The sequence below is a fragment of the Neolamprologus brichardi genome, chromosome 3 (genome assembly GCF_056152115.1).
Source record: "Neolamprologus brichardi isolate AB-2024 chromosome 3, ASM5615211v1, whole genome shotgun sequence".
Lineage (NCBI taxonomy): Eukaryota > Metazoa > Chordata > Actinopteri > Cichliformes > Cichlidae > Neolamprologus > Neolamprologus brichardi.
The window spans coordinates 44,524,479-44,538,812 of record NC_142106.1 but is presented as its reverse complement, the minus strand read 5'-3'; the positions used below and the strand labels follow the sequence as shown (position 1 = coordinate 44,538,812).

The window sequence follows — 14,334 nt, the reverse complement described above, 5'->3', positions numbered from 1 at the left end:
CAAGGCCAGTCCATAAACGTTTATAAAATGACAACAAGACTACACAAGACAGCAGCAGTGGCACAATCCACCTTCTAAAGGGCAATACTAAAATGAGCAGCTTTCCTGAAGAAATCAAACCGCTCTGCAGTGCTTAGCCATCTAACGCTCTCAGCCACCTTGGATGTGAAAAGTATGCCAAATTCTCCGTGTGGTAGTGAAACGCAGCTGTTTCTTATAAGGCCTCTAATTATCAGCTGGGATTGTGTGGATGTTAGCGCTGCATTCGTGGACATCATGTAAAAGCCTACCCAAAATCTACTTCACTACAACAAGCTAAACAATTTCAGTGAATACCTGATAATATTCGGCTCTTGACCAGACTATGGACAAAGGTCTTCGCTTTGTATAAGTTCGAAGCATAAATACTTTTCATGTTTACCTTCACACAAGTAATGTGACAATGAGTGAAGTGATTTACCATTGTCAGATGAGACTGGTATATCCTTTAAAGGGAACTGTGTGTTTGTGGTTTCTGGTGAATATGTTATTTTTGGGTCACATAGTATTCGCACATAGTCACTTCTGGGCACTGGGATATTCTGTGATTATTTTATAGTATTTCAGATGTATAAATATAGCCGATGGTTTTAATAGATCACATTAATGTTGATTTTATACTTTTTTAAGCATTTTTACTATCGAAGCCTCATGATTGTCACCTTAGTTGCGCCCAGACCACATTGCTGTTTCTTCCTGTCAGACGTCAGACTGACATATGTATGTCACTCCACCCACAGCGGACCATTAGATTCTCCCACGAGGAAGTCAACAGACATCACTCTCATTTCTGACTCACTCACTACAATCTCTTAAAGCTTTTTTCTAATTTTATTTTTTTTATCTCAAAAAATCATCTGAAGATAACAAAAAAGCAGAGGATGCAAACATGGACTGAATGCACATTTATTTAGTTATTTTGTAAGACATTTATGTGAACAACAACACATACAAACAAAAAGAAAAAAATCATCAGAAAATTAACAGGAATAAGGTATATTCTGTTCAGAGCTGGAGCTGCAGGCGCTTCCTCAGTCTATCTTGTAGCAGCATACACAACATGAGGCTCCAGCTCTCTCTGCGTCACAGGCCTGCAGCTTCTTTTGGCTTTTTTCTGGAAATTCAGAGCTGCGTAGTTCAGATTGTCTGAAGTCATGTTCTGAAAATCAGGATATTTAGTTAAACACTACATGAGACAACCAAGGTGGATTTGTGGGTTATGTGAGTTTCAGAGTGAGATTTTTAGAGGTAAATATAAATATAAATGAGAAACCACATATACAGTACAAATTATTTTCTTTCTTTTTTCCGTTTTGATTGAAAAAGTAAAAATAAAGTCCTTTTGGAAAAATAAATGTGTTTAAAAAGCTTCCCAGAAAGCAAATATGTCATAAGGACCAACTCTTCACAGTGAACGCTTCAGCTAGCATTTTACCCACATTACATTTTAGAGTTATAATTTGAGTTTTGCAAACTATAGATTTTGTCTGTTTAAAAAAAACAAACAAAAAAATTAACTTTTTATTCAGTCTAGATGAACTGTTACTAAATAATTTAAAGTTATTAAGTTTTTCTACCTTTCTGATATTACTTAAAGTTAAAGAAAATAAAAGATTACAATTGCTTGCTTGAGTTTACTCACAGAGTAATTATGCATTTCAATGAAGCTTTTGAATCACAGAAAACTGTTGTCAGTTGAAAAAAAAGAAGAAAAACTCAAAAAGTGAGTTTACCTTGTTATTTTCTTCTTGCTCTCCAGCAGCTAAATGGAAATACCAAAAATGCTTGTTATTAACAACCAAATACATTGTTTTGGACAGGTTAATCAGTTTAGAAGATGAGTGAAGTAATTTGTAAGTAACCTCACCTTTTTGAGATTTCCAGATTTTTAGAACCAGAATAACAACCACTAAAGTGAGCAGACCTGTCAGACCTCCGAGGGCGATGATTATGAGGTTTGTCGTTCCACTGGGCTCTTCTACAAAAATAATTAGATAAAAACATAATTTTTAAACCATCCTGACTGCTTTAGGTGTACTATTAATGATAGTGAAGTAACTACATCTTTTGAAACAAAAAAATCAATCTTACGATCAGTCTTATTAAAATCCTCCTCTTCTCTGGGTTCACTGTCTGTAAAGAGTCATCGTTATCATAACATTTTGTGATTGCATGACATGTTTTCATGCTAAGCATGATGAAGAAATGAAACAAAAATATCTAAATCATGAACAAAAGCTTACCTTGAATTCTTAACTCAATTGCATTGGAAATGACTGTGTGCCCATCGATGTAAAATCCACAGAAATACAGCCCGGCATCAGAAAAATCCACTCGTTTGATTTGAAGGAAGACAAAAGAGACGTTGGAACTCATATTAAAATTTCTGTTTCTAAATCCATGACAGAATGACGCTTCGCTGTCAGATCCATACATAGAAGAAACACAGCTGGGCTTAGTTTTATTGACCACTCTGAACCAGTCTGTCTGCGTTGGATAGGCTGAAATGTTGGAACACTGCAGTGTGACCTCGTCTCTGTGCTGGACCTCCACAGTCTGAAACTCAGAAGCTGAGATCCAGCCTGAAACAAAAAAACAGATACAACATAACACTTATTTATGTAACGGACAGAGAGAATTACATTAGTTTAACATTAAATTAGATTTTTCTTTCAAATGTAGAGAATAATACTTACTGCGGCTGCAGAAAACCACTGCTGTTATTAAAGTGAACCTCCTCATTCTGCGTGTAACCGTCTTACAGTCAGGAACCTTTATGTTCTGTAGGGGGGTTTCATTTCATTAGAAAGGGGTGTGGTATTGAATACATCATGCCAGAAGATTTGAATCTACACAGCCTATTTTCATCTGTACCGTTTAAAATGTCAGGCAGCAATTCATTCACACTCGTGCAGGTTTATAGAAGAGTTATCGACGCCTTGTGTGCAAGTAACAGCACACCAGAAAGTGAGACAATAAACATGAATCTGGCGCTGTGCTTTATTGGCAAGAGAAGTTGTTTTGAAGATATTTAAGACTCTTATTTAGGTACTCCCCCCATCCGCTAAGAAACCAGCTGATTCCACTTATGTCCAACTGCGAATAGTCGCTTCTGCTTCTTATTGCAGCTCATGAGCGTCTCATTTGTCCTCATAAAGATTCAGGTTATCCATTCTTTGCTACACAAGTAGATGATAATACTTCCTCTTTCTGTTTACTGCTGATCATTATCAAACTTACCAAAGCTGCATAGTGTCAATAGTACTCAGTCAGCTATGTAGCCTTTTGGGATACCAGTGCCCAGTATGGAGGGGGTCAAAGGTGTACAGCCACAAACGCTCTGAGGCACTAATGTTTATTCAATATTTGTTAGTAAGAACGCTTTTTAATAGTTCATTCTGTTCTATCTCGTGTTTCATGAACACAAAGTCTTCCAACATGTTCTTTTGTTCAGCTCTTTTTTAATGTAGTTATCACAACCTCTGTTTCCTTGTGTCAGTTTGGCTCTTAAACAGGTGATTGAGCCGCTTTCGCTGTTTTGCTCCACATCCTGCAAGAAGCAACCAGGACAGGTGAGTACCTTTATAAGTTCTCATTTCACATATATTTAGGTTATTGACAAATGATTAACTGCAAGCAGCTCTAACTTTGGCTCTTCTCTGACACAGGTAGGATGGCCAGTCCCCCTGTCTCTTCACCTTCACAAGCTGTAAATTTAATCGTATGTCAAATAAACCCAATAAAAGACTCCATAAGAACTAATGTGTTTTTCTTTATTGCCCTATTTTAAATTCCTAATCCAACAATTAATCACTAACAATACCAACCAGGTAATGGAACCCCTGGTCTCCATTACACCTTGTCATGTCTAAGTTATATCACTTAACTAAACAGTGGATGTATAAAAAACACTGACCCCTCTAGTTGATGTGTGTTTGAATGGGAGACTGACCAGGAATTGCATGTTAATGAGGCCAGGAAGTTACGTTACGTGCTTTCATGAATAAATGACAAATTTATTATCAGTTATATTAAAAATAAATTGTTATGCTCACTTCTAGCTCTGGTATTTTATTCTTTAATACCAAATAATCTGTATTTATCTTTTACTGGGTCTGATAGGCCCTTGGTTCATCCGCCGTCTGAAATGAGTCTGCAGATTTTCTAAAGTCTGCCTTTTCTGAGTCTGCCTTTTCTAAACAGAAAACTGACCTGAATGTGGGGCTTCTGTTCTTATAGGGAGATCAGTTCTTGCTCACAGGTAGAAAACACTGGAGTGGAAGGAGCATTTTTTACATTCAATAATCTCATTTTATAAAACTTTGGATTTGTTTGATATGAGCATTCATATCAAACATATAATGCTATATACATGGAAGAAAATGGGAAAAGGGTTTATAGGCCTAGTTGAATATATGCAAATTTAGGTCTGTTAGAAAATCAGACAGTTTATATCATAAATACTCTGTTCGTGGATGCAGCTTCTAATACTCTATAAGACCTCCAAGAGTCTTCTTTGTCAGCTGATCCTCTGAGATCATAGTCTGCCTCTATGAGTCAATCTCAGCAACACGACCACCTGACTCACCACACATTTCAGCTTGTTAGCTCTAGGAGGCACTCCAGATCTCTGTATACTTAAGAAGAGCTGAATTCCACTGCACCAAATATTTAGCCTGAGTAAGTTTTACTGATGTTTTGAACCGTTTGAACAACTTTTCACTAGGACATCATTCTTGTTGGTCTGAAAAGAACTTTGAATTTGCTCTCTGTGTCAAGTTCAATTAAACTGCATATAACTACATATAACTGACAAACAATATTAAATGTTTAGTAAATAAATGACTTCATGAGGACTTAAATATAAATTTGTTTCTCAAATATAAGTGTTTTGTCTCATATACATAGTTACAGTCAGGTATTACAAAAAAAGACTTCCACATATTTATTTTATTATTTTTTTTTATTTTAAAAACAGATAATATAACTGCATGACTATTTAAAAAGTGGAGAAATGTAGAATATTCTGTATTTGACATGTGTGGCTTTGCTGTAAAACGGATTTATTTTTCTATGACACTGAGACGGAAGTTTAAAACAACACACAGGGTGACCCTTTTAAGAACCAATCAAGAGTAACCCAGTTCTTATGCTGTTGGCCGCTCTTTTCCTCCAAATCTTCAGTTGACAAGATCTCTGAAAAGATGCACCTCTGTATCATCCTCTGTGGGATATGTAAGTGTCTCAGTAGAAGATTCATGTATATTCAGGTAGGGTTATATTTTCACACCTGATTATGCTTCTTTAACAATGTGTATTTTTCTGACACAGTTCATCTGTCAGCTGTGATCCAGTCAGCTACAGTCAAGCAGGAGACTGGGGTGAGATTTGCTGCTGTTGGGGACGACGTGACTTTGCGTTGCTTTTATGAAAGCCAAGTGTCGATGCACTTCTCCTGGTACCGACAATTCTTAGGAAGCCAACCTAAGCGCCTCTCTACAATTTACAAATATGATAAGCCATCTGAAGTCCTCCACACATTGGAGAACCCTCGTTTCTCTGTGGAAAGAAAGGAAGGGACCAATCATCTACAAATCTCTGGTGTCCGCCTCTCAGATTCAGCTACATACTACTGCGGGAGCTCACACTCCAACATGGTGGAATTTGGAGAAGGGATCTTTCTGAGTGTTCGAGGTATTTTGCTTCTATTTTTCCTGAACACCTTTTATTCCATGTTCCTTTAGCGTTCCCATGCTTAGAGTCTAGGGCCGATGTGCCAGGTCCCCCCAGTCACTCCCTCCAGCTCTTCCAAGGGGACACTGGGGCCTTCACAAACCAGACAAAAGATTTACTCTTTGTCCTTGTCTGAAAGACCTCAACTGGCTGCCTTTTTTATTTTATTTTTTTAAAATCCTTGCCATCCAAAAAGTCGTGTTTTATTGTCTAAATATTATAACTGGTAAATGGACTGGTTCTTATATGGAGCTTTTCTACTGTAACTGAGCACTCAAATCGCTTTAAACCAGCGGTCCCCAACATTTTTTGCGCACGGACCGGTTTATGTCCGACAATGTTTTCACAGACTGGCATTTAAGGTGGTGCAGATAAATACAACAAAATAAAACCAGTACCAGTACCAACCCCCCCCCCCCCCCCCAATATTTATTCATAACACATGGGAAAAGACCTATGGAAACCGAGTAAACAATAAAAACCAATAAAAACCCTGAAAACCATATATTTCACACATGATGTGGATTTTTATATTTCTACTTACCTCCTTTGTTTTTTGTCCTCTCCACTTATTATTATTATTATTATTTTATTTGGGTTCCTTATCCGCCTTTGTCTATTCAGTCTAGCCTAATGTGCATTTAGCTTATATTTTTTTTCATCTTGCCAGTTAGCTAGTATATTTTTTTACCTGCTGTTATTGTGCATTTTTTTGTTTTTTGTTTATTTTGCAGTGTCCTTTTCTTTGAAACCCTGCTAGTGTTTTGTTGGTGTAGATTGGGAAGATCATCAACAGTATGCTCATTAATACATGCATATACATTCCAGATCTACAAAAAATGACACATAAAGCTACCTTCTCAAATTTCTACTTTTTTTCAGGAGCTAATCACCAGACAATTGACCAAGAACCAGCATCCATGACCATCCAAGTTGGCGACTCAGTGATGTTCAACTGTACAGTACACACTGGAACCTGTGACGAAGAACATAGCGTCTACTGGTTTAGACGCGGATCTCACCCAGGAATTGTTCACACACATATAAATAAAGGTAAACCAGTCTCTGTGAAGTCTCCTTCACAGAGCTGTGTGTACCATTTGCAGAAAATGAACCTTAGCTCCATTGATACTGGGACCTATTACTGTGCGGTGTCCTCCTGTGGGGAGATGCTGTTTGGTAATGGAAGCAAGCTTATCATCAGCGATGATGTTAAAGACCGAGATGCTGAGGTAAAAATTTTGGTGTGGCTCTCTATCATTAGAGCCGGGATTCTCTTGATCTTTCTACCCTCGTGTATTTGTGTATTTGTCAGAAAGAGCTGTTAATTCAGCAAACTTGTGTTACGCAAAACTTAAACACAAGTTTATTTGTTCAAGAAGAAAATAGATGAAGAGATGAACGGGTGTCAACGTGTTCATGTACTCAGTTGCAATATTTGCCGTTGTACATTTTTATTTTTAGAATATAAGTTTATTACTGTAAAGACTTTAAAAAAATTGGACGCAATTAGTAACACCCACCCAGACATAGGGCATTTCAAAATCTGTATTATAGATTTCATACATTCTTTGTCATAACGATTGATTACATTTTCGAGTTTGTTTCATTTATATTCATTTTTTACATGACTGTATAAGTACTCTAAAGCAGCGGTCCCCAACCTTTTTTGTGCCCGACAATATTTTCACGGACTGGCCTTTAATGTGTCGCGGATAAATACAACAAAATAAAACTAGTACCGGTACCGAAAAAAAGAGGATTTATTCATAACACACGTGAAAAGACCAAGGAAAACCAAGTTAACGATCAAAACGATAACAAAATAACGCTGAAAACCGATAAAAACCCTGAAAACCATACATTACACACCCGAGCCTCAACTCTCGCGGCCCGGTACAAAACGACTCACGGACCGGTACCGGTCCGAGGCCTGGGGGTTGGGGACCGCTGCTCTAAAGTGTGTAGTTAGTTTGTTGACCATCCCCGTGTATACACAGATAGTTGTAACTGGAGTGATAATATGTTTGTTGTTTAATAATTGTTAAAAATAAAGACGTATCAAGAAACTTGAAATTTCTTGTTTGTCTTGTTTCTTTTAGTAAATGAATTTAACCCCTTCGTTCCTAATTCACAAACCATAAGCTCACACACACACACACACACACACACACACACACACACACATAGCAAAATAATGCAAAGAAGCAATTTTTTAAGATTGATAATCCTTTGCAAACAGTAATAGTTAATTAGTAATCAGTAAGTGTCTAAGCAAAAACGTAGCGTACTTTTCTTTACTCGTTGTCTAAGAGGGGGAGATGTCATTGTATTGCATATCATGCTTAAAACCACCGATGTGTAAGAATAAAGTGAATGTGGAGTTTCAAACAAGCACATGACGTTTTGTTTAGGACTATGATAAGATCACTACTACCATTATTTTTTGATATGTAGAGCACAAAAAACTGATGACGACATAACATATAGAAATGACTGTTTTTCACTGGAGATCTGCAGGCAGAAATTCTGGGAGCAGAAGACACTAAAGCATAGATGACTCCAGATCTACTCTGAAAAAACATGAAATTTATATAGATACGTCACACATGTTCTGACTGCGTGGACAAAGAGAGACAACAGCTCATACTTTATTTTATGAGCTAGGTAAACCACCATTGGTCCTCATGTAGTTGTAGTTCAAATAAAATGTCAACACTTTTATGCTTGAAATCCCCTGTCTGTAATAGCATAGCAGTAAGTCTATTTATTCCCAAATAGCTAACATATTGCACTATAAAGCCAGTATTTACATTGTTTTTGATTATGTACAAGGGCTGAAAACTATGACCACAAATCTGGCACAATGCTCACAACATTTTTCAAATTCTTAACTCTGAGGTTGCATTTCCCAAAATAGCTGATGCATGCAAACAGGAGCAAACAGGAATTTCTTTACAGCAATAACACTAAATTAAGTCAGCTGTGTAATGCATATGCATGTATAGATAGGTGGCAGTATATGTAGAAAGCAAAATCAAGAAAGCCAAAGAGCTTGTTATATTATGATATATTATATATAAGATATATTATGAGTGGACTTTTGTAACTTACACAGAGACCAGAGTTGGAATACATTAAGAATGTAAACCATCATTTCCGCTGCTTCAAGCTTCCACACAGCAGATCTGACTTACTGAAGTGTCAGTGACAGCACTCATAACAGATTCAGCCTTGCAGGGCTAGCCAGTGCGAAACCAAGCTGCTAACTACAGACACCGATATCTACACTTTAGCAAATTTTAAAAAGTAAGATTGAATGAAACAAAAACAGAACTCCACTCACCAAAACTGAAAGACTAACTTTCTGGAAGAGCTATACCACGAACAAGCCAGTTACTAAAGGACCATTAGGTACACATAGGAGGTCCACTCCAAACTTACCCACCGTACACCTCCTACCAAGGGGAAGCAGCTGAAAAAAACAAACTGTAGGAAGTACTACCTCAAAGCCACACTTAAAGGTTGGAAAGTCAGATTATGCTGGTAAATAACCGATTACATCATTTTACAATGGAGACAAATACTTTTACTGAATTTTTCCATTTTTGTGTTTTGCACATTATATAGAAGCTAGTTTGTCACATCTATGAAATGCTGGCTTGCCATGCGCCATAATGTTGTCATAATGTTGTCATAATGTTGCTATCTAAGGTCATTTAGGATACCGCAGAACAGGCCAGGAGAAAACAGAATGACATTATGGGTAAATGGTTTAAATGCATGGTTCTCATAAACCAGAATTGTGAAGGCTTTTTTTACTCTAATGACTATATACTGCATTCACCTGACTTTTAGCACATACAACAAATCAACCTCAGCAAACTGAGAGCCACAGATGCTTAGACATCCTGCTTAAACCACAAGGCATTTTTACTGTTAACAGCAAAGAGTCTATAAAAGTATCCTGCTTCTATAGTTAGAGTCAACAAGTAGAAAAAACATGTCAAGATATATTTAGAAGACTTGACCTAATGTATGTTCACACCTTACACGTAATATCTGTGTGACAGAACCTGTTGGCTAACCTCACCAGTGCACAGAGGTTTAAGTGATTTCTTTTTCTAAGAAAAGGTCCACCCATTTGTGGTAAGTGCTTAAATTTGAGCTCCACTGCACCTAACATTTGTTAGAAACTCTTTCAATAAGCAATGAATCAAATGTCATGAGTTACATTACTCTGATGAACCCTTGTCTTTTAAAAGTTATTAATAGGATAAATAGTAATCTGTAACATATTGCATATCAAAAGTAACCGTACACATGTAGAAACATATGTTTCTGCACATGTAGAAATCATGGAGATTGTGCAAACAGCTGTCACCATCCTTGTATCTTCTTCTGTGGTTCCCTATTACACACCCTCCTTTTTTCTTTTTTGAGGGTTTGTTTCTTGTGTTTTTACTTCCTGACTTTGTTCTTTGGGTTCCCTTTTAAGGTCTATTTTACAAAGAAAGTTTAACATGCACTGCATCTTTTGCTGATCTGCTTTCATAATTGTAACAAGTTACTTAAAATTCCAAGGAAACTTTCACCAATGAAACTGTACCATAATATAATCCTTTATGATTAGCTGATAACGTCTGTGGCCCATTAGCCACTACTACCCAAGACTCTGTGAAACCAGCCATTTCAAAATGCTTGTCTAAGTGTGGTTGCCTATAGACCACTAATTTGCACCTCCTCTTGTCTGCATGTTGAAGTGTCCTTAGAGAAGATACTTATCCTCAGTACCTCCAGGTTGTTTGTACACTTTACTTAAAAGGTCATTTTTAAATCATGTCTTATGTTTGCTGCCTGCCTTGTGGAGTTCATTTGCCATTACAATACAATGTTAGGCCAGTATAACATTATGATGAAGTGCTTCTCTTGCATGGCTCTCATAAACCACGCATCAGAGCGCTTTTTTTGTTTGTTTTTACATGAGACAACAAGTCAACCTCGGGGTTCTGTGAACTACTGATGCTACAACATCCTGGTGAAACCACAGAGTATATTTTACTGTTAACTCCAAAGAGACGATAGAAAAGCATCTCTTCTTTTTGATGGTACACATCAGCAAGAGGAAAGATGCTTCTCTGTGTAGCAAACAGAAAAATAGCCCACCAAGAGTTGCTCATAATGACTTTGACCTGGTATTTAGTAGATGTTATGCCAGTTAAGCAGCACTAAAGCATGGTTGGCTAATTTTGCATGCAGTGTGTTGAGGGGGCAGAATGCACAGCTGTGAATGTGAATCTTCTCTTTCAAATGTTGAGCTTGGTTGTTGACATGCACCATCATCATTCTGTGTTGAAACAGCATTGGTCACTTCATGCAACCCCCCCCCCCCAATACATTTTTAAAGAGCTTTTATTAATAAAGGGCAAACCTTTAATTTATACAATTTCAAACAAATTTAAAGTACATTCTTCTGAAACCTCCAGAGCAACTTAAATAAAGGCAGTTTTGGTCCACTTCTTCACCTCTGTTCCTTCACACTGGAGTATACACAATCACTCTGGGTTTGATCTGTTTTTTTTCTTGATCTGTTACTCTTGTGGTTGCGCAAAGCAGCGTAATGAAGGTTTTCTTTGTTTTCACTGTCTTGATGTAACTGGTGATAAAAAAATAAAAAATGGTCCACCATTATTGTATAAGACGTTATAAGAAATTATTGTATAAAGAGCTAGGCTGCAGCAGCTTACAGGAGAGAAAGAATAAAGATGCTATGCTATTATTAATTTTTATAGTAGAAAACGATTCTTACCTCTGTGCTAGTTGTAGAAGTTTCTGAAGGTGTTACAAAAGAAATTAAAACATTATTTTGATTTCAATGGAACAGGATGATCAAAACTCAATGTTGCCTTAGAAGAGTAACACTTACCTGCGCACCGCCTGTGCTGTTTGCTCAGTTTGTACAACGTGAATGCCAGAAAACCAGTCAGGATGGCAGTTAATGCCAAGGCTCCACTGAAGAAATGCACCAAGAGAAGAGATTCTGCTTTTTCTGCAGAGAGCAACAAATATGACAGTGCTTTTGGTCTTTTTTTTTCTGGTCTAGGAAAAAAAAAGACTTAAACAATACCTACGTTCAAACAGTACTAACATGCCTGTTTCTACTGGTTGATAGTGGTTGTTGCAAATTGTTGGTCTTAATCATGATTATCACAAAAAGACACCAAATTAAAGAAATTTACTTTGGGCTGATATAGGACAGAATTCCAAAGTATCCATGAAAATGCATTTTACAATTATCTCCAGCTAATATGGATACAGCAAGTCGGTGAAGTGGTCAGCAGTTATGCCTCACAGCAAGAAATGTAAACCTGCTGATAAACAGGAACCTTTCTGTCTGCAACAGAAAGGTTTATATGTTCTCCCTGAACCTGCATGTTTTCCTTTGGTTTCTCCAGCATCCTCACGCAATTCATTTTTAATGGTCAGATAAGAAAGGCTAACAGCAGCCTGAGTTGGAAAATATGTTTATGAAAAATCATTATTCTTGATGGGTTGTACGTATTATATCTAGCTCTACTTTTATGCTTTAAGGAATTAATCCTACAAAGTTACTTACCCTTCACTGCAGTCCCACTTCCATACAGTATGTGTCCACATGAGGCCACAGCGCAATGGTGCTGAGAAAGATTCAGGCTCTTCATCGGCAAGTTGTACACACAGGTGTTACCTTGTGTGTTGGGTTTCCTCTCACAGGGATCGTTCCTGCTTCCATTGGTGTAAATGATTCCTGGAAGAGTTGCTTCAGACTTTCTGAACCAGTAAACACTGTGTTCTTCATCACAGGTCCCAGGTTGTACTATACAGTTCAGAACCATAGAGTGCACTGGCTGTAGGGTTTCAGATGACAGCTGGTAGACTAAAGCTCGGATGTTCTGATCTGAACCCTTTACACTGACAATTGTGCCTTCACAAAATTTAAAGTCATATAAATTGCTCATTACGCAGTAATAAGTAGCTGAGTCTGAAGTTCTCAAATCTGATATCTTCAGTACGTTTCCAGTACCCAGTGAAAAACGGGGAATGTTGAACGGATCCTGAAAAGTACCATTATGACTGTGCTTGTAGTATGTAGACATCAGCCTTGGTCTATTTCCTAAAGTTTGCTTATACCAGTAAAGCATCACTGCTGATTTGTCTTCACATTGGCATTCCAAAGTCAGAGTTTCCCCAACATGGGCTGGTTTAAAATGTAACGCTGTATTTTTCAAGAGCGTTGTATGAGCTGAGGAGAAAAAATGAGGACACAAATCACATAAATGTGAAAATAAATGTAATATATATCCAAAATATGCATCTTCCACCATAAGAATTGAACAAGCAAAGATGTTGGTTTTAGGTTAAAATGAACAAGAAGAAGGTACAAAGCATAACTTACCCATATTTGCCACGAACAGACAGATGAAATACAAAGCACAGGTTGGAGGTGTCATCGTGCTTCAAATGCTGTGAGGAATGAACACAATCTGTATACGTTTTCCACTCTTCACAGAGAAGACTGTGTCTGATTGGCCAGTCAGTCTGAAGGTCCTATTTTGGAAACAGTCAACATCAACAACATCTCTCCTTAGCAATAGATTGCATGGTTTATATATTTATACAATTCAATATCTATTTGCAATTCCAAAAATATTTCTATTGAGTCAATTAACTATGATTACATGTATAAAATATAAAACTTTATAAAGTTATATCCAACTTCATAAAAGCTTCAAAAGGTAAGTTTTTGTAATTAAACAAAACCATAGCGTTTAACTTTGTTATAACCCACAAATAAAGGAGAAATGAGGAAATTAAAAAAATTTACTTCCCTGCTTGGTAATGTTGGTACGGTCCAGCAGCGGTACAAGCAGTGTTTTCATTGAATTGCCATTGTTAGCAGTGTAACTTTAATTTTTACACTTGGTAAAGTTATTTGGTGGATTAGATTAAACCTTCAGGTCAGGCAATATGTTTGACAGCTCTGCACTAGAATAAGAATCACATAGAAATAATATACCATACATGGAAAATATCACAGTGGCCCATAGCGAGGGTGGGAGTAGGAGTCGATGCAACTACTGTTGGTTTAAAAAGCTTAGCAGCATCAGAAATGTTCATGATTCAAGTGCAAATTTCTGAACTAGTTTAGGACAAAATAAATTAGTCACCTTCATTTTTCAATGGACACATTTGAGTTGGTTATGGGTACACATGATTTAAATGAGACAACTGACATCTGACCCATTTGGATAATCTCAAGAAGCCAGTGCACAATTCAAGCAACATAGCAACCACTTATAACTGCTATAAGTGATTGCATCTGTAAGGGAATGCCTAAGACTGTTCACTGGTCGATAGACATCAACAGTATGATGTCTGTGATGCCCAACTCTTGGTTTTATTTCATCACTTCATAAACCACTTCACTATAAATAATGTTAAACAGTATCAAGTACATTTAGTGATTAAAACACTGTTAAGTGTTTGCCAAAGTAAATAAAGGAACGCTTCAGTTCATGGAAA

General features: G+C 37.1%; 3 protein-coding genes across 3 annotated transcripts; 1 reads left to right on the top strand and 2 right to left on the bottom strand.

Annotated features, from left to right (window-relative positions):
* Nucleotides 1-1,075: 1,075 nt before the first annotated feature.
* LOC118456042 (uncharacterized) lies at nucleotides 1,076-2,781 on the bottom strand. Its single transcript, XM_087839405.1, has 6 exons — nucleotides 2,736-2,781; nucleotides 2,283-2,621; nucleotides 2,131-2,172; nucleotides 1,907-2,017; nucleotides 1,773-1,801; nucleotides 1,076-1,198 (listed from the first exon to the last, which is right to left on the bottom strand). Exons 1-6 carry the CDS (start codon nucleotides 2,779-2,781, stop codon nucleotides 1,076-1,078), a joined length of 690 nt encoding a protein of 229 aa, XP_087695531.1.
* A 2,462-nt stretch (nucleotides 2,782-5,243) lies between these two features.
* LOC102782905 (immunoglobulin alpha-2 heavy chain-like) lies at nucleotides 5,244-7,100 on the top strand. Its single transcript, XM_087839403.1, has 3 exons — nucleotides 5,244-5,274; nucleotides 5,371-5,733; nucleotides 6,655-7,100. Exons 1-3 carry the CDS (start codon nucleotides 5,244-5,246, stop codon nucleotides 7,098-7,100), a joined length of 840 nt encoding a protein of 279 aa, XP_087695529.1.
* Nucleotides 7,101-11,293: 4,193 nt separating this feature from the next.
* On the bottom strand, nucleotides 11,294-13,262 carry LOC102783198 (uncharacterized). The gene is made up of 5 exons (XM_087837725.1): nucleotides 13,208-13,262; nucleotides 12,389-13,054; nucleotides 11,699-11,821; nucleotides 11,582-11,604; nucleotides 11,294-11,428 (listed from the first exon to the last, which is right to left on the bottom strand). Exons 1-5 carry the CDS (start codon nucleotides 13,260-13,262, stop codon nucleotides 11,294-11,296), a joined length of 1,002 nt encoding a protein of 333 aa, XP_087693851.1.
* Nucleotides 13,263-14,334: the final 1,072 nt, after the last annotated feature.